This window comes from Ceratotherium simum, chromosome 5 (assembly GCF_057802395.1).
Source record: "Ceratotherium simum simum isolate JZ-2026a chromosome 5, ASM5780239v1, whole genome shotgun sequence".
Lineage (NCBI taxonomy): Eukaryota > Metazoa > Chordata > Mammalia > Perissodactyla > Rhinocerotidae > Ceratotherium > Ceratotherium simum.
In genome coordinates this window covers 45014170-45037044 of record NC_141904.1, presented here as the reverse complement: position 1 = coordinate 45037044, position 22875 = coordinate 45014170, and the positions used below count along the sequence as shown (strand labels likewise).

Below are 22875 nucleotides of genomic sequence, written 5' to 3'. Positions count from 1 at the left end.
CCTAGACCATCAGGTATAAGGAGGGGAACAGTGAGACTGGAGAGGTGGGCAGGGCCAGGTCCTGCTGGACCTTGCATGCCAGCCAGGGATTTGAGCTTTTATCTCAAAAGCATTGGAGAACCACCAAAGGGTTTTAAATTGTGGCGGGACATGGTGGCATGCATTTTGGAAAGATCACATGGTCAGGCATGGGAGTAGGGTTGGAGGAGGCACGGGAGGCAAAAGCAATAATCCACTTGAGACATGACCAAGGACCTGCACCAAGATGATAGGACTGTAGCAGAAGGGCCAGACACCTGGGACATTGAGTGTTGACTTTATAGGACCCGGTGACCGGACATGGAAGAGAGAAGAGTAGGAAGAATTATGCAAGACTTGAAGTGAATGTAGCGGGTGGGTAGGGGAGACAGAGAGTGGGTTTAAGGGAGATGGGGAACTGAAATTTGAAAATGTTAGGTTTGAGGTGCACCTAGCTCAGACTTACACAGTCACACAGACCGGAATCTGTTGGAATTGTTGGACCATCCATAAGCCACAATGTGGGGGGGAGGAAATGATTTCCTGTGTGCGTTTCCTCTGCCAGGTGCCTACTAGAGCTTGGAGTGTGTGGACAGCAGGGCAACAGGTGAACTATGGCTGCCTCCCTTCAAAGAGCTGTGGTCTTGTAGACTCATCATGTGTTCCTATTTTTTATTTCTGTAATTCACTTCACCAAGATTCTGAAAACACTTTCCCAGTGATAATTAACCCTTAAGACCAGATCAGATTATGTCACCCACTGCCCAAAATCCTCTCAGTGTCTCAGTCTTGGCTCTGAGGGTTTACCCTAATCTGGCCTCTGCCCCCTTGCTCACTGTGCTCCAGGCACACGTGTTCCACCCAGGGTCTTTGCTCTTATCCTCTTCTCCTTCAGTTTCTGCTCAGATGTCACCTTTTCCTGCCATGCCTTCCCTGACCATACCACGGTCCCCCTAATCCCTTCCCTGACTTTTCAATTAGCATTTGTCACCATTTGGCATTCTCTATCTCCCCTACTAGGATGTCAGCTCCTTGGGGACAAGGACTCTGTCTGTTTTGTTCTCAACTATATCCCCAGCACCTATAACAATGCCAAGCACATAGTAGGCCCTCAGGAAATATTTGAGAAAGAATGAACGAATGAGAGATTCCAAAGGCATGTGCCATGTGTGAGTTACCAGCTTGTAGCTGACCAAAGCGAGGCGCAGTCCAGGGTGCTGTGCTGGAGGAGGTGAGGTGATGGAGTGGCTGCTGGAGCCTCCCTTCTCATTCTAGCTCCTGGTGGGGTGAGGCACTTCAGTTTGAACCCTAGACTTAGCGCTGTTTGCTAACGCGTGGCGTTTCTCTTTTCCTCAGCTCAGGCAGGGATTGAGGGGCGGGGACAGCCAGGCTCTCTGTAGGACACACCTAGAATTGGCCAATGGGTTTCCTCTCATGTCTGACTCTGGCAGAGCAGGGGCAGCTGCCTGGACACCTGTGTTCTTGAGCTGAGGAGAAGAGTGCTGTCATCCATTAGTAACGTCTGTCCTGTGCCCGGGCAAGGAAGGGGGCTGTGGCCCACCTGGCATCCCTGAAAGGCCTGGACTGAGCATCAGAGTCCTAGCTCCACTGACTTGCTCTGTGGCCCTCAGCAAATCCCCTGCCTCTCTGGGCCTCACCAGTGAGTGGGAGGGAGGGACCAGATGTGGCCGAGGTCCCACGCAGCCCCACCACCCATGACTGCACTTTCTGATTACAGAAACTGATGGGTGAGCGGGTTGCCCTCCAGCGAGAGCTTGAAGAGCTGAAAAAAAAGTTCGAGGGCATGAGATCCCGGAACAAGGTGCTGTCAAGCGAAGTAAAGACCCTCCGGAGTCAAATGGGGACCCTCGTGGAGAAGGGCAGGCATGATGATGAGCTCATCGATGCCCTCATGGTACGGCCCAGCCACTTGGGTCCCCCAAGAATGGGCCCCCACCCCACCCAGAAACCTCTGACCCAGCCCCAGCCACAGTGACCTCTCACTGTCTCCAAAATGCCACTGCATAACCCAGCAGCCCATCGCCTCCAGATGGGCCCTCGCCCCAAAGCCCCACCGCAGGGACAGGAGCGGCTCAGAGGCTGCCTGAGAGTGCCGTGATGTCAATGCCAGGCACAAGCCACTGGGCCTGTGGACCCCAAAGGAGAAAGAAATGGATGAAGGGCATGCAGATTAGATTACACTCTGGGTTATTTTTCATCGAGGAATGAAAGGGGCGACTGACGTGCCAGTACAGATTCTTGTCAGTGTGATGGTGTAGAGCCCCTCCCGTTCTGGGCACTTGGGGTGCAGTATATAATGGTTAGCCACCAGGATAACCCCTAGGGTCATATAGTACAACCCATTTCACAGATGGGGAAACTAAGACTCCAATTAGTTAGATAAGTCATCCAAGACCATACAACAGAGTTCCGGCCAAGTTGCTCTGACTATAAAGCCCTCCTGCCCCTAGCCTGGCCTTTTCTCTCTGGGACCTGAGGCACCCCAGGGTTTTGGTCTCTGAATTCCAAGTTGTGCCCATAGGCCCCTGCAGTAGTCATGCCTGGCTGGCCTAGGGTGCATGAGGGAACTGATGCTGGCTTAGGCACCACCTTAGTCCATAATAATTTCACCAGGCAGGGTGGTGGGTGAGGCACAGAAGACCCGAAATCTGGGCCTGCCTCTGTTGATGTCTCACTGTGTGACCCAAGGCCAGCTGCATCCCCTCTGAGCCTCAGCTCCCAGTTGTTAAATATGGTGCGGGGCTGGATGTCCTCTGAGGTCTCTGTGTGTCGCCATTCTTTGGCACTGAAGATGGCATGAAGAGGGTGACAGACCTGCCCCAGGCCTGCCACTCACCGGCAGTGTGCCCTTGGGCTCTCTGGGCCTCAGTTTCCTCCACTATGGGGTGAGGACAACAGCCCTCACCTGTTCCAAGTCACTGACATGGTCCTTCCTGGCCTCCCAGGCAGGAAGCCTCCACCCCAGGACTTTCCTGGGGGGCTTCTCCAGGGGATAGGGTCAAAGTCAGGTGCTGGAAGATCCCTGGCAAGGGGTCCAGGTACTGCCTTCAGGGGCTGTCTCCCAGCAGGGCATAGGGTTTCTTTTTACCCAAATATCTCCCCCACTGGCTGAGGGGCCACCATCTAAGCTGCTTTCTGTGGTCCTGAAAGCCCCTTGGATGTCCTTCTTGGCCTCGATCTCAGGGGGAAGGAAGTTGAGGACAGGAAAAGGGCATGGTCCCAGCCTGCCTGATTGAACCCCCCAAGGGCAGGCAAGAGGGTGTTCCTCCTGCTTCTCAAGGGAACACTAGTGTCCCACTGTTAGGTTCCTGCAGCAGCAGGGAATGGGTGGGTTGCTGGGGGTGGGGGGAGGCGGGCTTCCCTTGTCCTTCTCTACCCAGGGGCCATGGCTAACCCTCACCTGCCCTCCTGCTTGGCCGCCCAGGACCAGCTGAAGCAGCTACAGGAGATTCTGGGCAGCCTGAGTCTGCAAGAGGAAAAGACACGAGCGTCCCAGCACCACCTAGACCAGCAGCTCAACAACGAGGCTCAGCGGAGCGGCAGCCTCGTCGCCCAGCTGCGGGCCCTGGTGGCTGAGCGGGAGGCCAAGGTGCGGCAGCTGGAGTCGGAGATCGGGAAACTCAGTGCGCAGGTGAGTAGGGCGCTGTCTGGGCCCAGCATCCATTTCCAAGTCCTGGCAAGTCCATCCACCACCAAGAGAAATCTCAGCCGCTTCTGCTTCTTTCCACCTGCCTTCACTCAGGCTATAGCCCGTCCTAGTTAGTCCACTTTGGCTCCCTGCTTCCATCTGACTCCCCGGCCCATTCTGCACACACCTTTCCTCTCTAAGGTACAAACCTGATTGTCTTCCTGTTCTGCATAAAGCCTGTCCATGGCTCCCCATCACCCTTGGCCTCGCCCAATCCTCAAGGGTCCAGGCTACTTCCAGCTCATCATCTCCCTCCCCAGCTGTGGCCCTCATCCTCATGATCTAAGATGGTGGCTACAGTGCCAGCTTTTTCACTGACATTCCAAGCAGCAGGATGGCAGAGGGAAGCCACACTTCATCCAGCTTGCAGGGCACCATGTGACTGTCTCTTGCTGCCACCCTTCCTTCATCTTCCCTTCACCCCTCCCTTTCCCCCACACTCTGGTCACATGGATGCCATTTAGCTCCTCACATGGCCCGGCTTTCTCCCCACTCCAGGCCTGTGCACATGCTTGAAGCACACACCTTCCTTTCCTCCCCCACCGCCTCTGCCTGGCCAGCTGTTCCTCACTTTTAGGTCTTACCTAGTCATGAGCTTTTCTGGGAAGCTCCAGGGTTCCCCCCATTTTGTGTAACATGCCCCTCCTGGGTACTCTCCTAACTCCCTGTGCACCCCCAAGCCAAACTTTTGTCACATTGTGGGATCATTTTCCTGTTTTCTCTCCCAAACTCCCCTTGAGGGGGCACAGACATGGTACCTCGGTGCCTGGCACAGGACTGAGCACACAGTAGATGCTCAATAAATGCTTGTCTAACAAGTGAGCACGTGAAGATATTTTGCCTTGGCAGGTGTCTTGAGGACAGCCTGATCTGCTAGGAGTCAGACACCGTGGGCTCCCTGTGGCTCCTTCCTGTGGTGGCCGTGGTGCTCAGGGGGAGGGGAGTTGGTGGCCTCTGGGGAGAAGGATTCCTTGACATTCACACAGGTTTCCCAGCGACAGAGGAGCCTCACAGCCAGGTTGACTGGTACAGCCCAAGGTGTGTCACAGAGCAGCCCTGTCCTTTGTTCCCAGGGCTCCATGGTCCAGTCAGAGGCATGGGAGCCCAGGAGCCCTTCTGCCCTGGCCCCAGGCTGGTGTTGGCTAGTGTTGGGAGTTTGTCCTGCAGCCGTCTGTCTCCAGAGGCCAGGGCAGCCTGGGGCCACAGGATTGGCTGTGGTAGAGAATGCTGAAGACCCCGAGGCTGAGGAAGAGCCGGGGACAGAGTATGTGTGGCAGTGAGTGGGGGCATCACCTTGTGCTCCTCACCCTGCTTCTCATCCCGGGCTCACTGGGGAGTGAAGTCTGAAGGGGCACACAGGAACATTCCAGCATCTTCACCTCACCACTGTCCTGGCTCCAGGCACACAAGAGGACTGATCTTTACCTAAGAGGTCACCAGCCAGTGCACTACCCACCAGACAAGTTGGCGCATGCTGCAAGTCTTCTCAGAATGGGTGCGGCTGGGGGACATACCAGGTTGTTTGGGGCTCACACCAACCGTCTGCCCCTTGATGGTGGCCTGACCTCCTGCTGGGGGTCCTCCAATGTTCCTTTTTCAGCCCAGCCTCCCTAGCTATCCAGAAGAGGAAGGGGTGTGGGGAGGAAAGGGGGCCTGAGCAACCCAGCCTCCCCGCAAGGCTGCCGGCCCTTGCTGAGGCCCTGCTAACCTCTCTGGCTCCAGGTGTCTGGAAGGTCCAAGTGTCTCCAGCTGACAAAGGCAGGTGGCCTCAAGTCACACCTGGCATTCATCCACATGTGGGTGGGGCTGCCCGGAGAGGTGGGCCCACTTGAAGACGTCAGTCTCTGATCTGCCCCGAATCATAGGCCACGCACTTCCCTTTGGGACCCAAATGTAGAACAGCTTCCTGGCCCAGTCACCACCTCACGCCATGTTCCTCCCTTTCTGAAGAGAGGCATTATTAGATGTCATTATCATGCATGGAGTGCCTTCACCAAACAGGCCTCGCTTTTCACTCCTGAAAAGAAGCCTCTTTCATATCCCCTGAAAGCCCCGAAATCAAGCCAAGGCCCCCTCCTGCCTTCTCCAGCCCTCTGAGCCAAAGCCCTGAGAATCGACCCCATATCTGTTCCCTGCAGTATCTTCAGAATAAAGGAGTGGATGAGGGGTCCAGTGGGCCTGAGGTCAACTCCGCCTACACCAAGTTCCTGGAGGACTCGGGCCTGACCAAGTCCCCGGCATCGGCAGGTGACCACATTGGCAGGCTTGGATCTGCTCGGTAAGAAAACAATGGGATGGAGGGGTTGGAAAGTGAATATTAATTATTCAGAAGAAAAGCTGTTTCCTGCTGCCTCTGATGGGAAGCCACAGGTGCAATTTTAAGATGACTGTGGCGTTGTCCTTCCAATGCGTGGGTCTCTCCTGTTCCATTAGCCCCGCATCTGCATGAAGGAACCAGTTGGACCCAGATATTATTACTTCAAGAGCATCTGGTTGCAGCTCCCTGTAAAATCTTCTCCAAGCTGGCCTCAAAACTCACCTGCTTCTAGGATTCTCAAACAGACCTGTGTTGGATTGTTCAAGGCTCTGATGTCTCTTGGTTCTGTCTCGTTTTGAGCAAGCAAGTGTTCTGGAAAGAAGGGCAGTAAATCCACAGGGCTGCTACAAAGGCTGGCAGTGGCCACCTCTTCGGGTTCCCCAGACCCCTGCTGGCCCCTGCTCTCCTCCCAGCTGGGTGCATGCAGAGGTGAGGCCCAGGGGGCCCCAGCCTGCCTTCCCATGGTGATGAGCCCCTTCTGCCTTCACACAGCTCCGTGACCAGCCTGGGCCACATGCTGGTGGAATCTGCTCTCACATGGCCTTCCTTGCCCAGTCCTCATGGGGCCTCACCCAGGTATGAACTCAGGACCCCTGGGCCCTCACAGCCCTTCTCATCCTTGATGGCTGAGCCAGTGTTGCCATCCCATTAAAAGGAAACTGAGGCCAGGCCAAGTCCAGGGACTCTTCCAAAGTTACTTAAGGACATAGAGGGTCAGGGAGGTGCCTTGTCCAAGATGATAGAGTAAGTGGCTTCAGAACTATGGCCTTGGCCTCTGATTTGCAATCTAATGTTCCTTCCTGCTACCACAGAGTTAACATGAAGAACCTTCCAGAGCCTTGAGCCCAGCACCTTCCCTTGCCTTCTCTTGCCCATTGAAAATCAGTCTCTAGGGGGAGAACTTCATGTCATATGGGTTCCCACTTTAGGCCACTGATATCCCCTCGGCTCTCTGGCCCCCTCTTTGTTGATAGAATCAAGCCTTAGGGCTTAAATGGGCCCTTTGTTCTTGCTGCCAGCTCACAGACAAAGGGTGGCTTTGTCCTGCCTCTGAGTCCTGTCCTGAGCCCTGCCCACTGTCCACTGGAACCATGCTCCTGCTGTCAGCCCCCACCTCCACCCCTCAGGCAGGTCAGCTCAGGTTCTGGTCAAGGCCTCTGAGTGGCCCTAATCCCATGTTTGACTTGCTGTGGGACTCGGGGCAAATCGGTCCTCTCTGGGATGCTATTTCCCAAAAAGTGCCTGAGACACTTCTGGCCTGATATTTGGCAGCACAGGGACCATGGGCCAAGGCCAGCCCTTTATCTGCCCCACCCATCATCCTGGGGGCACGAGGGCACTTGGGGGAAAGTGGGCAACTCGGAGCCTCAAGGGCACATGCCACACTTTTCACACCATGGGGAGAAGGGACAGGCTCTGTCTCTCTGAGGTTTTAGTCACAGTAGTATGAGCAGGAGGATGGACAAAATGACCCTTCAAGATCCCTTCCAGGCCTATGTGGCTGTGACCTTTGTACTCCACAGGGATGCAGGAGCCAATGTGCTCCTACGCTACCCAGACTGCTGGTTCTCAAGCTTGTTTCTTCCACAACACACAGATATTTACTGAACCCAATCATGTGCAGGCCCTGCCCTCATGGAGCTTACAGTCCCCTCCCTCAGTGACTGGACAGGTGTTCCTGGGGCAGGAGTGACCCCAGAAAGTGTGTCTTTCAGGGCCGCTGTGGTGACTCAGATGGGGTGCCTGGGAATAGGGTGGGGTAAGGGGATCAGCTCCTGCCTCCTGTTGCTCCTCCCCAACATGTGAGATCACGAAGACGACGATAGTAGGGTTTTCCAGAATGCACACAAATGCAGCTGGGTATCTGCTAGGTTAGATGCTGGTTCTGAGTCAGTGGGTCTGGGCTAGAGACTGGGATCCTGTATTTCCAACGAGCTCCCATGTAATGCCACAGCCACTGATTCAGAGACCACACTTTGAGCAGCAAGGCCTTAGAGTATATTTAGGAGTCAGAACATGGAGGAGTCTGCAGTCTGCAGAGTCCATCTCAGCCAAGCCCCCACTGTTCAGAGGGAGAACTGGGGCCCAGAAAGGGGAAGAGACCTGCCCAAGACCACAGAATGAGTCAGCCTCTGGGCTCGCCTGCCCCAGCCCAGCACTCCCTATGTCCTGCAATGCTGGAAGAGCAAGCCCAGGGTCACCAGGGTCTTGCTGGGAGAGGTGAGGGCAAAGCAGAGAGCAGCTTAGGACTCACATGTGGGCTCTGGGTATTGGGGTAGGGAGAAGAGCTCACCTCTGTCCTGACCCCAACCAGCAGGTAAGGGGCTGGTAGGCAGGCCCAGTGGTGAGGAGGGAAGCTGTGATGGGAGGGATCAGGGCTGGAGAAAACTGACCAAGTCACAAAGCCAAGTGTCCAGGCTCCAGGAAGGAGGGCTGGTCTTAGGGCCAAGCCAGAAGATGCAGGAGTGCTGCCAGGGAGACAGAGGCTGGGCCCACCTGGCATTGGGCAGGGTGGCCAGGCCCTAGGCCACACAGGTACCCAGGGCACCCTAGGTCCACAAGAGCCAACTTCCATAACAGCTAGATAATTCCAGGCCCCTACAGGGATTGGATGGGCAGAGGTGCTGTTGCAACTCCAGCCCTGGTGGGGTTGGGCTTTGGAGCCAGCTACATGAGATCTGGAGACTGGAACAGGGCCAGGAATGGTGGGCTGAGAAGAAGCCAGAGGAGGAAGACCAGGGGGGACTGGACTGACTTCCTTCTCTCTGGCTATTTCTGAGGACCCCTGAATGTCCTTCTAGTCCCTCCCACCATCACAGGGGTAAGTGTGTCTTCAGGTAACCCCATGAATGACCTCTGTCCCCACCCTGGTCCCCAGGTTCTCGGACTCCCCAGAACAAAAAGGCTGGCAGGCACAGGTGACAGAGTTCAAGGCCCTCTGGCAGGCCGCTGAGGTGGAGCGCGACCGGCTTACTGAGTTTGTCACTGTCCTGCAGAAACGGTAACAGATGTCACCCAGGGACACACTCTCATGGGCCTACATGGGCTGGGTGGTAGACAGCTTGGCACGAGGGCATCCCTCCTGGATAGGGGCCAGGCCTCATCCATGTGTAGGTCCACCTTACTGGAGACTTTGGCTCCTGCAGTGTTGGTCCAGGGCATTCCCAACCACAACTCATGTGCCCACCCAAGTGCCCCGCAACCTTGGGCCCCTATGGGCATGCTTGTGGTTTGCCCTGTCCTACGTGTACCCAGTGGGACTGTTGCATGCATGTGGACATGAAGTAGGAGTCTCAGGGGAGAGACTCTCTGGCATAGTTAAATCGGTCAAATCAACCCGCTAATAATTAAAACCTGTGATGAGCATGGCACCGTACTCGGCACCGTTGGAGGGTTTGGTGGGAAGAAGACAGGCTAGACTGACATCTGGAATTACAAAGAGGAAGAGAGTCGCTGATGGGGAGCTGAGACTTCTCTGGGGAGGGAGAGGGAAGCGTGTGTCCCTAGGCAGTGGACCAGGAGGTATGGTTTTCTCCAAGGGATTGTTGACAGATTTCCATTCAGATAAATCAGTCCTCATCGTTCAAGTGATCCTTTTGGCAAGAATTTCAGATGCCAGGGCCCAACCATGTGACCTCCACACTGAAAAACATAAAGGACACCACTGAGTTTCTGCCCTAACAGGCCATGTCACATGTCAGTCAGGGCTCTTTGATGACAGACAATAGAAACCAGTTCTGGCTAGGTTAAGGGAAAGGCAGATTTTTGGAAGGTGCTGGAAGACTCCAAAGTGCAGGGCAGGAGAGAAGCCCAAGAGGATCCAGGAATCCTGGTAGCAGGCACCCTTTGGGTGATCTCTTCTGGGCCACTGGAACAACACAGGCCCAATGGCTTTCAGTTCTTGTGCCAGTGGGTCTGGGAGAGAAGGTCTAGCTGGCCTGGGTTTCTCCCATGTCTGTCCCTGGACACAGGCTAGGCACCCTGACTGGAAGTACCTCCGGGTGCTCATAGAGTGGAGGAAGGGCAGTTTGCGAAAGCGAAAAATGGAATATAGTTACCAAAGATGGAGTTAGGGGTGCTGGGAAGTGGTCGATGGGTGTCCGCCACCTACGCAGTGAGAAGTGATCAGCTTTAATTGTTTTCTTTTCATGTAGTACGTAGAGAGGACATGAATTTCAGACATACCCAGGTGTGTGAGAAAAGTGACATTGTCTTTTTCTATAATTGAAATGTGATGGACAGTACAAGCCTCTAGTCTATTAAATGGAAGAAACTTATTCAATTCAGGCTTTCTCTCCCATTTCCCTTGAGTTGCACCTGAGTTTGGGGGGTTTTTGTGAACCAAGTAATTCAGTTGTCTATTGCTGCATAACAAACCACCCTAAATGTAGTGGCTTCAAAGTTGATTTAAAACAACTTTTTTTGTTTAAACCAAACAGTGGTTTATTCTTTCCCATGATTCTGCAGGTTGCCTAGGTCATTCTTTTTCACTTAATGCCAGCTAGGATCCCTCACATGGCCCTATTCAGCTGGAAGCTCAGCAGGGGTGCCTCAGTTCTCCTTACGTGGCCTCTCCCTCCATGTGGGATCTCGTCTTCCAGGGCCTCTCCACGCAGAGCTGGGATTAGGATGAGGCAGGCAAGGCACCTGGGGTGCAGGATTTAAGGAGGCACCCGCTGTCAGAGTCATACATGTGTGATTCTCCCTCAGCTGATACCCTTTCCCTTCTTGGGTTCATTCTGCTGCTCTGTGTCATTTTGGGGTATGGGGAGCTCATGAGGCTGTCCTAGGCCTGTTAGCCAAGACACATGGCCTGTTCTACTCTGGGGCATTGCTACCTCTCTGGGGTCTAACAAAGAAAGGGGGCCCAGGCCTCCTCGGCCTGATCCCCACAAACCTATTTGGATTTCTCACCCCAAAGTACAGGACCTCCCTTTCTCAGAGATCCTCAATATCTACTCCTTTCTTTCTCTGAAGAGTCTGTCCCAGCCTTGCACAGGGGGAGATCTTTCTCTCATTCCCTGCCCTACCAATTCCACCTGCCTCAGCCCCACCCCCAAGCCCCCACTCTCCATTCTTATCCCATTGAGACTACCATGCTCTGCTTGGGATCCCCCTCACCCCCATAGTACAGTCAGGGGCCCCAGACTGAAAATAATAGTAGAGCTCGTGTCATTTGTTTCCCTTCTCTCAAGTCCTGTGTCCATTGTCCAATGTCTGTTGTCCTGTTGTCCAGTGTCTGAAAACAACGTACTTCTTATATTTTATCCATTTTTCTAGTTGTTTGCAATAGGAAGGTCTGCCATGACAAGGTCACTAAATATGTCTCTTTCAAAAAACCATACGGGGGCCAGCCCAGTGGCGCAAGCGGTTAAGTGCACGCGCTCCGCTTCGGTGGCCTGGAGTTCACAGGTTCGGATCCCGGGCACGCACCGACACGCTGCTTGTCAAGCCATGCTGTGGCGGCGTCCCATATAAAGTAGAGGAAGATGGGCACAGATGTTAGCTCAGGGCCAATCTTCCTCAAGGAAAAAAAGGCGGGGGAGGATTGGCATCAGATGTTAGCTCAGGGCTAGTCCTCACAAAAAAAACAAATAAATAAAAAGGCATATAGTTGGCTTTGTTTTTAAATTCAATCTGAGAATTTGTATTTGAACAGAAATTTAATCCATTTTCATTTTTGTAATATTTGGGAGTATTTTGATCATCTCAGTATTTTCTGTTTGCTATGATTCTGCTTTGCTCTTTTTCTCTCCATTCTTCTCCCTTATCTTGGATTGATCAAGATTTGTTTCCCTCTCTTCTGTACAAGTTTGGAAGTGATACATTCTATCTCTATTCTTGGAGTGGTTACTCTGAACTTTTAACATAAAACTTAGCAAGTCTAAAGTCAGTGGGTTTCTTTATTATCACTTTGAGCAATAGAATAAATTTAGAATGTTTTGACTCTGATTTTCCTATTTGCGTCTTTCATGTTAATGTTTTCTAATATTTCTCTCCCATATTCTTTTTTAAAACCCTCTGAAATTAACCCTCCAAATTCATCTTTTTAAGAAATAGTCAATATTCCTTTACTTTTGCCAACATGCTTAAAAAAATGTCTTCCATCACTGTTGCTTCTTACTTCTTTTTTTAAATTTTTATTTATTTGTTTATTTATTTTTGTGAGGAAGATCAGCCCTGAGCTAACACCCGTGTCAATCCTCCTCTTTTTGCTGAGGAAGACCAGCTCTGAGCTAACATCCATTGCCAATCCTCCTCCTTTTTTTCCCTTTTTCTCCCCAAAGCCCCAGTAGATAGTTGTATGTCATAGCTGCACATCCTTCTAGTTGCTGTATGTGGGATGTGGCCTCAGCATGGCCGGAGGAGTGGTGCGTCAGTGCGCGCCCGGGATCCAAACCCGGGCTGCCAGCAGTGGAGCGCGCACTTAACCACTAAGCCACGGGGCGGCCCCTGCTTCTTACTTCTCAATCTTCCTCCTGGGTTCAGTTTCCTTCTTACTGAAGTGCATCCTTTAGTTCAGTGAGGCCATGTGAATGGTCAACTCTCTGGGTCTTTATTTTTAAATGTCTTTATTATGCCTTTCTCTTAAATGAGAATTTAATTGGACATAGAATTCTAGATGGATGGCTATTTTTTCTCAGCAACTGGAGGCTATGATGGTCCATTGTGTTTGAGTATCCACTGTTGCTAAACAGAAATCTGTTGTCAGTTTGATTGTCGTTCCTTTGTACATATGTCCTTTCTCTCTGGATGCTTTTTCAGATATTCTCTTTGTCTTTGATATTTTGAAGTTTCACTCTGATGTGCCTAGGTATTTTATTTTATTTTATTTTATTTCTCCTATTTAGGAATTAGTGTGCTTTTTTAATCCAAGGACTTCAATCTATATATTGCCAAAGCCTTCTCTCCATAAGTTGCCTCTCCCCCACTGTCCCTATTCTTTTCATCTAAAACTCCTAGTCAACATGTATTAGACCTTCTTATTCTTTCCTCCACAACTCTTAAAACTTCTTAATATTTTGGGCTGATTACTGGGTGGTTTCTTCGAATCTATCTTCCAGCTTACTAAATCTCTTCAGTTGCACTTCATCTGCCATGAAACCTATTTTAATAACTGTATTTTTTATTTCCAGCCATTCTTTTTTGTGTAAAACCTCCTGTTCTCTTTCTTATAGCATTTGTTCTTTCATTGAGATTTCTTGCCTTTTGCTTTTTAATAATTTTGAACTTACTTAGTCCCTTTAAAGTTGCTCTATCATTGTCACTACTTAGGATTCCAAGTAATGTCTATTAACTCCCCCTCATGGTGGATTATTTCCCTATGTGGTCTGTATTTTTGTGTTGTTTTTGTGAGCTTATCTTCAGTGGTTTTTTTTCCTTGTGAGAGTTCTTAGGTTATGAAAATGCTCCAACAGAATGGTTCTGCTTTTGTTACTGTGGGGCTTTTGAGGTTTCAGTGGTCTCTGATCAGTACTTTATGCTAATTTATTGGTTTAGGATTTCCTGAACACATGAGTGCTAGCCTTGTGTTTCAATTTAATTGGTACTTTCTTTCCCCCCTCTTAAGGCCCTGGTAGACTACAAGCTTCCTCACCACTTCCCTGGCTTATGGATGGGTATTGTCTCAGTCCTCTTATCACAAACAAGGCACTCTTTATAGGAGCCCAGGTTTATGTGTTCTGCCATCACATTGGCATTAAAACCCTGCCTTATGCTACTGGAAGTTTTATTAATTTTCCTATTATAAATGTATACTTATTGCAAAAAACCTCTTTTACCAACCCCCAATTCGCCATTCCTCATAGAAAAGAACTATTAGAACTTCCAAAAAGGTTTTCTTTGCACATCCAAAAATACATATGCATATATATGTGTATATGTATATACACATGTATGCACACACATATATTATTAAAAGATGGACTCACACTAACCACGTCTTTACATTTTTGTGGGAGTATATTGGTATCATAAATTTCTAAAAGTAGAATCACTGAATCAAAGAATATGCACATTGAAAATGTCCACAAGTAATGGCAAATTGCCCCTTTAGAATGAATCAATTTACATTCCCACCAATAATGTGAACTATCAACCATTTCCCCATTCCCTCACCTGTACTAAGTTTTATCAGTCTTTAACATTTTTGCAAAACTAATAAAGGAACACTAATACCTCATTGCTGTTTTTATCTGCTTTGCTATAAGCATAAGTGGGGATAAGCATATTTTTCGCGTGTTTATAGCCTTTTACATGTTCTTTCCTAACTACCTATTCATACTATTGCACATTTTTTAGAGAGTTGTTTATATTTTTTCCTTACATCTGTAAAGAGCTCTTTACAAATTATGTATATAATGTATAATAGTATATGTGTTTGTCTCCATAAAGATCTTGTATCATTTGCATTAAATTAATTCCTGGGCAGGGGGACCGTCTTATCTGAGTATTCTTTCTCAGCATCCCAACAGTTACAGTCCCTATGAAAGCAAAATTTTTAACATCAAAATATTCACTTATGACTTGACTACTTAATATTCTTCACTTCACACTGCCATTGGGTCAATTTGGTCAGACTCTTGAAATAAAATGAAAATCAATTGCAAAGTAAAAAGGCAAATCTTTAAAAATATTTGGAATTTCATGAGGTTGATGCATGTGGTGTTGGACAGCTGTTAGAATCACCCTCAAAGCCATTGAGACGCGAGGATCTAGCTGAATTAGCCCAGTTAATGATTGAAGAAGAAAAAAATCAGTGAGAATGAAGACTGCTCAAAAGAGAATAATCGGAATCCCAGTGGGTCTGTTGGTCTTGCGTAGAAACTGAAATCTATAGAGGCAGGCAGAGGAGCAGCCCCAGACCAGGCCACAGGTGAAGCAGTGAGAGGGAGCTGGCTTTGGTGTGTGTTTAGAGGAAAAGCTGTAGGGCCTGCTGATGAATTGGAAGCTGAAAGCAGCAAGGAAGAAAGAGAAAGCAAGAGTGACCCCCAGGGTTTTTGGCCAAGGAACTGCATGAGTGATGGTGACATTTATCAAGATGGGGAAGGCAAGGCACATTTGGAGGAAGAAGGAGAGAAATTGAGTTTGGTTGTTCCTAAATTTTGTTAGCATTCATAAAGTGCTTTAGCATTTTATATGGTGTTTGCTGTTAGATTCTTTTATTATTTCCCTATCACAAATGGAACGCAAACATTAATGAAATACGTAACAGAAAAATGAAAGCCCTTCCCCCACAGACAACTAGTCCATAACTGCTGGCTAGTCCTCTGTTTTCAGTACATCGGCTGAATGACATTAGCATTAGTATTTATTTGTTTTTACATTTTTAATTTGTTATAAATTTTTTAATTAGGTCATATATTATGCATAATCTTCTACTACTTATTTCTACTACTTACTAATATATCACAGACATTCTCTTCATGTCAGTACATATTCTTTTTATGGTTACAGAATATTTTATTGTGTTACTCCACTATGATTTATTTACCATTTATTGACAAAAATGGTATTATATGTATTCTTGTGGCACTTGCTTTTTTTCACCAATCGCATGAGTTGGAGATCTCTCTGTGTTTATACACGTAGCTCTACCTCATTCTTTTTCATTGCTGGAGCAGTGCTGTCCAGTGGACCTGTGATGATGGAGATGTTCTGTATCTGCGCTGTCCAGTGCAGCAGCCATTAGCTACATGTGCCTTTCAAGCACTTGAAATGTGGCTAGCATGACTGAGGAACCGAATTTTTTTTTAATTTAATTTTCATTAATTTTAATTTAAATAGCTACACTTGGACATGAGGCTGGCAGCCACTGTGTTGAACAGCACAACTCTATCACGTTCTATCATATTTCATGGTATGAATATGTTATCACTTATTTTGTCTTTCCCCTATTGATGAACATTTAGGTTGTTTTAGTTTTTTGCTTTTGCAAATAAAGTTTCAAGGAACATGCTTGAACAAGTTGTGTTAGTAGCTGTGTACTGAGTATACAGTTTTGTGTTAGTAGTTGTATACTGTTCAAAACTGTCAGCATTCTGTTCCTTTTTGACTCTTCACTGACATGGAGAGACCACTTCCTCCAACACTGTGAATTTCCAGGCTGCCACTCTGATTTGCACATGTGTATGTAACGTTCTGCTTGGGTTAAATCTCAGAGAGTCCTGACCTTTACCTGAGCCTTTGGTATCACAAAGATCTGGAATGCCATACCTAGCCACAGGAAGGACCTTAGCCCCAGCCCCAGTGAGATTAAACACATCCTTCATGTGAAATAACCAAATCACAAGGTCTTCAAGGCCCACGAATTCATGACAGGCATATAGAAAATAATAATGATAAATAATAATAAACAGAAAGCAATCACTAACTCCAAGAAAAGCAAACAATTAAGAACAAAAATGTAATCATTGCATTTCTAATGTAACCCCCTGTGGTAGACAGGATTTTGTCCCCCATGCCATTTGCTCACTGCTATTGTGCCTGAGAATACTTGATGTTATATGGCAAAAGGGACTTTGCGGATGTCATTATCGTTATGGACCCTAAAATAGGAGGATTATCCTGGATTACCAGGTGGGCCCAATCTAATCACTTGAGCCCTTAAAAGCAGAGAAATTTCTCCAGCTGGGGTCAGAGAGATGCTGCAGGAGAAGTCTGAGACATTCAAAGCATGATGAGGGTATCTGGCTGGCTTTGAAGATGGAGGGGGCCAAGTAGCCTCTAAAAGATAAAAATGACCCAGCCAACAGCTAGCAAGAAACAGGGACCTCAGTCCTTCAACTGGAATTGGATTCTTCCAACAACCTGAATGAGCCTGGAAGCAGATTCTCCCCCAGAACCTCCAGGTAAGAACCCAGAGCAGCCAACACCTTGATTTTGGCTTGTGGAACCTGGAGCAGAGAAACCAACAGAGCCTCCTGATCTTCTGACTTACAGAACGGTGAGATAATAAATGGGTGTTGTTCTAAGCTTCTAAGTTGGTGGTAATTTGTTATAGCAGCAATAGAAAACTAATATACCACCTAATATTAATTCAGCCAAAAAATGGTAATATAAGTACGTTGGAAAGTAGAGAGGTGATTCTGTTTGGTAAGGGGAGAATACTAAAATAAAACTAAATTCTCATGTTGTATGACAAGAAGTCAAAAATGATATTTAAACCTTAAAAAATAGCAACATAAGCATTTGTAGAAATATGGCAGTAAATAGTCAAAGAAACAGCTAAAAGTGTTATAAGTGTTGCTTTTGAAGAGCAGGAATTGAGAGTGAGGAGGGGCCACCGATTTTTTCATTTTAAGCCTTGGAGAGAACTATATGACTCTTAATGCATGTTCCTGTGTTACTGCAATAAAGAACGAGTCCCACCACCACCAGTGTAAGATGTGCCCACCTCTGAGAGCCTGAGTACGTGGGGTGAGGGCTTCCCCTGCCTGCCGGGGAGTATGGCAGCCCCTCCTCTCTAATCACAGGGTAGAGGAGAGCAACAGCAAGCTCCTGGAGTCAGAGAGGAAGCTGCAGGAGGAGCGGCAACGCAGCGTGGTGCTGGAGCAACGTCTGGAGAAGATGCGCCTGGAGCCTGGGAGGACGTCAGCTTCTCAGAAAGCAGCCCCCAGGAGCAAAACAGGTAGGGGCTAGAGCCGGGGCCCCCGTGGTGGGGGGAGGGAGGGCCGCCTTGCTGCTAACGGAGGAGCCAGTCGGCAGCACCGTTCAGCCCCATGGAGGAGAATGTGGCAAGCAGAGGCCTCCATCGGGTCTGCCTGCCCCTGCTGCTGCGTGTCCTCTTTCCCTGGCCTCCTAGTCAGAACTAGGGGCCCCAGAGTGCTATGGGCCCATGTGGCCCTGGCCCAACCCATCTGCACGCCCTGAGCGTAAGGTGGCAGTGCCTGTGCTGAATGCCCTCAGCCACCACCCCCACTGCTGCCCCCACCCCGGCCCTCAACCCTCTGTCCTGAGCTGATTTTATTCAAAGAGGCAAAGTTGGTCTGCTGGGGAGGCCAGAGCGGCAGTGGCTGACCAGGAGAGGAATCCCTTTCTTCCTCCTGCAGCAGTCAAGCAAAGCAGGGATGGGGTGGCCTCTCCACAGGCTTGGGCATCTCCTCTGTCTTGTATTCCGCCGTCCTCAACACGCAGCTTCCATCTCATGGTCTAAGATGGCTGCTTCAGCTTCCCCACCAGCAGCAGGAAAGGGGCAACCTGCTTCTTGCCGTTTAGGGCATGACCTAAGGTTGCTTGTGTCTCTTCTGCTTTCATTCCATTGGCCAGCTCTAGTCACATGACCACACCCAGCTGCAGAGAGAGGTTAGTTGTCCTAAACTGCAAGGTCTATCGCTCTAACACAGTGGCTCTCAAGGTGTGGTCTCCGGACCAGCAGCGCCAGCATCATGTGGGGCTTGGGCAAGCTGGGGGTGCAGGATGCCAAAGCCAGAAGCCATGTTTGGGGTAGCAGACTCCCATGGAGGAAGACTCTTCAGTGTGGAGGGGCTAGGCCTGCTTCCCTCTGACATCCCTCCCCATCCCAACCCCCTCCAGGCTCTGGAGTGGAGGTGTTGCCCCCCCACCATCCTGCCTCTCAACACCCCAGAACTCCCTCCTCCCTTCCCCCAGCCAAGGACACTCAGACCTTTGTTCCCGGCCCAGATGAGATCAGAACGTTTCAGAAGGACATGCCAGAAGTGGGGCACAAAGGGGGAGTTGTGCCCTTCTCCCTTCTCCCATCAGCACAGCCCAAGACTCAAGGCCCAGGAGCTTCTGGGAGTCGAGGCTGAGGAAAGTCCCTGGGGCTTAGCCCTGCTGACCCTTCTGGGCCCTCAGGAATAGGTCCCCTAGGACTGTGGTGTCCCCAGGGCTTGAGCTCACCTCCTACAGGTGGCCAGGCTCCCAGCCAGGGAGGGCTGAACCACAGCAGGAAAAACCGCTGCCTGGACTGTGAGAGACAACTGCCTGTGAGAATGTATCCATGTGGCCTCTACCACCTGCCGGCCTGTGACATGGGCAGAGCACTGCCCCTCTGGCAAGCATAGCACACCCCCCAATCTGCAAAATGAGGAATCTTGATTCTGGAATTTGGTCCTTCATGGCAGTTCTACTCCAGTAGGGAAGATAGACAATAAACAAATAAACTCATAAAAGACATGCTGGGTTAGGTAGAGGCAGGTGCTCTGGCTTGAAGCAGAGGAAGTGGATAGGAGGTGTGAGAGAGCAGCTGTCTTCTATGGGATGGCCAGCGAAGACCTCAGTGACGAGTTGACCTCACTGACCAGTTGACATCTGAGCAGAGACGGTGGAAGGGTGAGGGGAGGTGGCATACAGATGACTGAGGGAGGAGCAAGTGCAATGGCACTACGGTGGGAGTTTGGCTGGAAGCTTAGAGGAGCAGCAAGGAGGCAGTGAGGCCGGGGCATAGTGAGGGGATATGAGATGAGGTCAGAGAAGTCACTGGGTGCTGAGGAGGTGATCTGATCACACAGGGTCTTGAGGGCCCGATTTGAATTCACTCAGGCTTCAGAAAGCTCTAGAGGCAAGAACTAGTATCCTCATTTTACAGGCGAGGAAACCAGCTCATGATGGTTTACCTGAGGCCACACAGCAGGGGGTGAAAGCCAGCTCTGCTGATGCCAGGTGATCAGCACCACCCCTGAGAACCACGCCTCCTTTGAGGACCTTGTCAGCACAGAGGTTTTCTAATGCTGTGGTCCTGCCCAAGTCCCCCACCAGGGCTTTGGTTTCTTTTTCTGAGCATTATGTGGCCCCTGACCCAACCACCCTGGATCCCCAGTATATATGTATGGAGCTGCTGGCCAGGATGGAGACTGGAGGGGGGACCCAGTGGTATGAGGGCATCAGATGCAGTAACAGCCTAAATCAAGGCTCAACCTGCAGGCCAGATCTCAGGCCCAGCTGCCTTCCAGAAACTTGTAAACTGCAAAGATGGAGACAGTAATGAGAGGAACCGCCTTGGTACAAAGCAGGCAGAATCAGGGCTGTAGCAGACGCCAAGCCCAGGTCTGGGGAATGCAGAGCAGGCTTCAGGGAGGGCTTCTGGAGGGAGCCAGCCCTTGTCCTGCACCTTGAAGGAGGTATAATGTTTCAACAAGTGGGCAAGCAGGAAGTGGTCAGTCGGGGTAGGCGACGGAAAGTAACACAGGGCCATGGCCTCGTCACAGAAAGTGGCTGCTACCGCCCCACAGGTCTGCCTGCCTCTAACACCAGGCACAACCCAAATGGGAATGAGAGAAAGGACCCATCCTTCGCCCAGCTCTCCAGTGTGCCTGTGGAATGCCAGATGGAGGAGCTGACCACCAGGTGCTCCCCTGCCCCGTCTTCCTGAAAGGGTGGCATTGTCTGGGTGGAGTTGCTTCGATGGGCAGAAGGATCATATCCCTCCCCCTTTGACTTCTGTTTGCTCTGAAGGCCGGTCCTGCTGGGTCCTGGGTTCTAGGCCAGCAGTTCAGTGACTGGCCATCAGAGGGCAGAGAGACCCAGCCATGACCCTGATGACCCCAAAGTCCCGAGAGAAGTTTTATTAAGCATGGGTTGCTGAACCCACTTTTCTCACTCAGTTAAACCTTTCAAGGTCAAATGTGGTGATGAGAAAGGAAGGAGGGGGAAGTTCTACAAATCAGTACTCATCCTTGAGGCAGCCAACATTTGGGGGAGCTACTGGGTGCCAGGCCCAGGGCTGTGGGCGGGCCCAGAAAGGAATCCCACATGGTATTTCCCCAGGGGTCCGTGAGAGGAGGGGTCGGGTCAGACAGAACCCTGAGCCTGAAGAGCAGCCGTGCTGGCAGCCCCATTCCCAGGGCCCTGTGTACACATGCATGTGTACACACACACAAACACATATGCCAGCTCAGGCTGCACTGAGCCCTCTCTTCATGTGGTCCAGGCTGGCCATCCAGGTAGAGGAGAATGAAATGCTGAAGGCTGCTCTGGGCAGCGCCCTGCGGGGAAAAGAAGAGGACATCCGTATGTACCATGAGACCCTGGGCCAGGTGAAAGGGGTCTTCCTGCAAGCCCTGCGGCAGCAGAAGGCTGACAAGCACTAGGATGGCGGCCCAGTGTCAGCCTGGCCGGACGGGGCCACCTCATGCCTTGAGAGGACAAGGCTCTGTCTGAGGACTCCATCTGCTTCTGGATGCCAATCTGAGGCAGCCAGCTCAGCCCCTTCTCCCAGAAGAGGCTCTCCAAAGGGAACCAAAGCCAACATCTCAGGCCAAGAGAACAAAAGAGGAGCCCTGGTGGAGCCCTGGAGGAGACCCTGGGCAGGCTTGGCGACAGCAGGGGAGGGGACCCACCAGCCTGCTCGGCATCAGCGAGAGCTCTGGGACAACAAACCAGCTGTGAATGGACAGATGCAATCCCTTGAGCAGGTGCCCATTGCCCTTATCCTAGGGCCTAGCTGGGGGCCACTGCGTGCCCGCACTACTCCACATGCACAGGATTGCCCTCTGTGCTCCAGGCTGGGCGCATCCCCCAAGCCACCCAGCCCCACCCCACCTCCCTCACCAGAGCATCCCCACATCCCACTCCCCACCCTTGGCTCCATCTGTGGCCGTCCCCACCCTCCACAGACTTGGAGGCAGCACTCTCCCAGTCACCTTGTCAGCCCACTCCTGAGAGCTCCTCCTCAGATGCAGACCCTCAGACTTGTAATAATAATGATTATTCTCATAATCACCACAGCTCCCAGTGAGTGAGCATCTACTGCGGAAAGCTGGCCCCATCTAGTCCTCTAGTAACCCAGGGTATTGTCACCCTATTTTCAGATGGACAAATTGAGTCTCACAGAAAGATGCTGAGCTAATATTTAACCCTAGCCTGCCTGACTCCAAAAGCCGGGGCCCTCCAGTTGAGCAGATTACCCAGGGCAGGCATACCCACCCCACTGCTGGGCAGTTCTGCCCCCAGCCAGCTGCTCCAAGAGGCACCTCCTTTTGCTTCCAGAAGATGACAGCTGGTGGGTGCTGCTGGCAGAGCGCAGAGGTCGGGCTGGGCTGCAGCTTTGGACAGGAGGATTTTGAGGCAGTGAGTCCAGGCGAAGGTGCGGTGCGCCTCCCTCACCGCAGCCCAGGGGTGAGGTAGGAGGGCTGCTGCAGGAGGGCCCCCAGGCCCCTCTGTGACTGTGGCACTGTCACCCCTCTTGACTGCATTACTGCCATGGGGAGGGGTGGCTCCAAGGAGAGTCATCCATAGCCACACACCCCTACCCCAGACACCTGGCCACACCTGTGCACACACAGGCCCACACAAAGACACAGATGCACACAAATACTGAGACTCAGGAGCATGCAGCCATACGTGTACACACACATGCCCACAGTGCAGACTCCACACTCACAGGCCCCTCCACACAGGTGTGTGCGCACACATGCATGTGTGTGGATGTAGACATGTGAAGACCAGTCACTTGTGTCACTCGTGCAGTGACTCACAGATGCAGTGCACATGCTGTGAAAACACCTCTTCCCCAGGGGAAGCTGCCTGGGCCTTCTGCTCAAGCCCTTCCTTAGGGACGGGGCTGTGGAGAGACTCCGTGCTGGCCCCCACTCAGGGAGCCCCTGACCCTGCATGGGGTGACAGGTCTAGAGATCCCCCGGCGAGGTGTCGTGAAAGCCATCAGGACAAAGCAGTGATTCTGATGGGGTCCTGAGGGTCCCTGGGAAGGAGGAGTTTTTCTCTGATCCCTTGTGAAGGGAAATGGCCAGGCAGAGCCCGAGAGAGCAAGAGGGCCTGTGCTGGGAGGGGACAGTGTGTGACAGCAAGGAGTGGGCAGAGTCAGCACCTTCTCCTGCAGGCGCTGGGGGGCCCCAGAGGGTGATCTGACTGT

The 22875-nt window shown here is 51.0% G+C and overlaps 1 protein-coding gene across 1 annotated transcript in view; it reads left to right on the top strand.

Annotated features, from left to right (window-relative positions):
• CCDC13 (coiled-coil domain containing 13) overlaps window positions 1-22875 on the top strand; it is a 39497-nt gene extending 16622 nt beyond the window's left edge. The window contains exons 8-15 of the mRNA XM_004419572.3: window positions 1757-1933; window positions 3464-3670; window positions 5866-6005; window positions 6537-6620; window positions 8923-9045; window positions 17519-17673; window positions 20237-20351; window positions 20935-22875. Of these exons, the coding sequence (XP_004419629.1) occupies window positions 1757-1933; window positions 3464-3670; window positions 5866-6005; window positions 6537-6620; window positions 8923-9045; window positions 17519-17673; window positions 20237-20351; window positions 20935-21094 (1161 nt within the window). The 3' untranslated portion in view covers window positions 21095-22875. The remainder of the gene's footprint in view (window positions 1-1756; window positions 1934-3463; window positions 3671-5865; window positions 6006-6536; window positions 6621-8922; window positions 9046-17518; window positions 17674-20236; window positions 20352-20934) is intronic.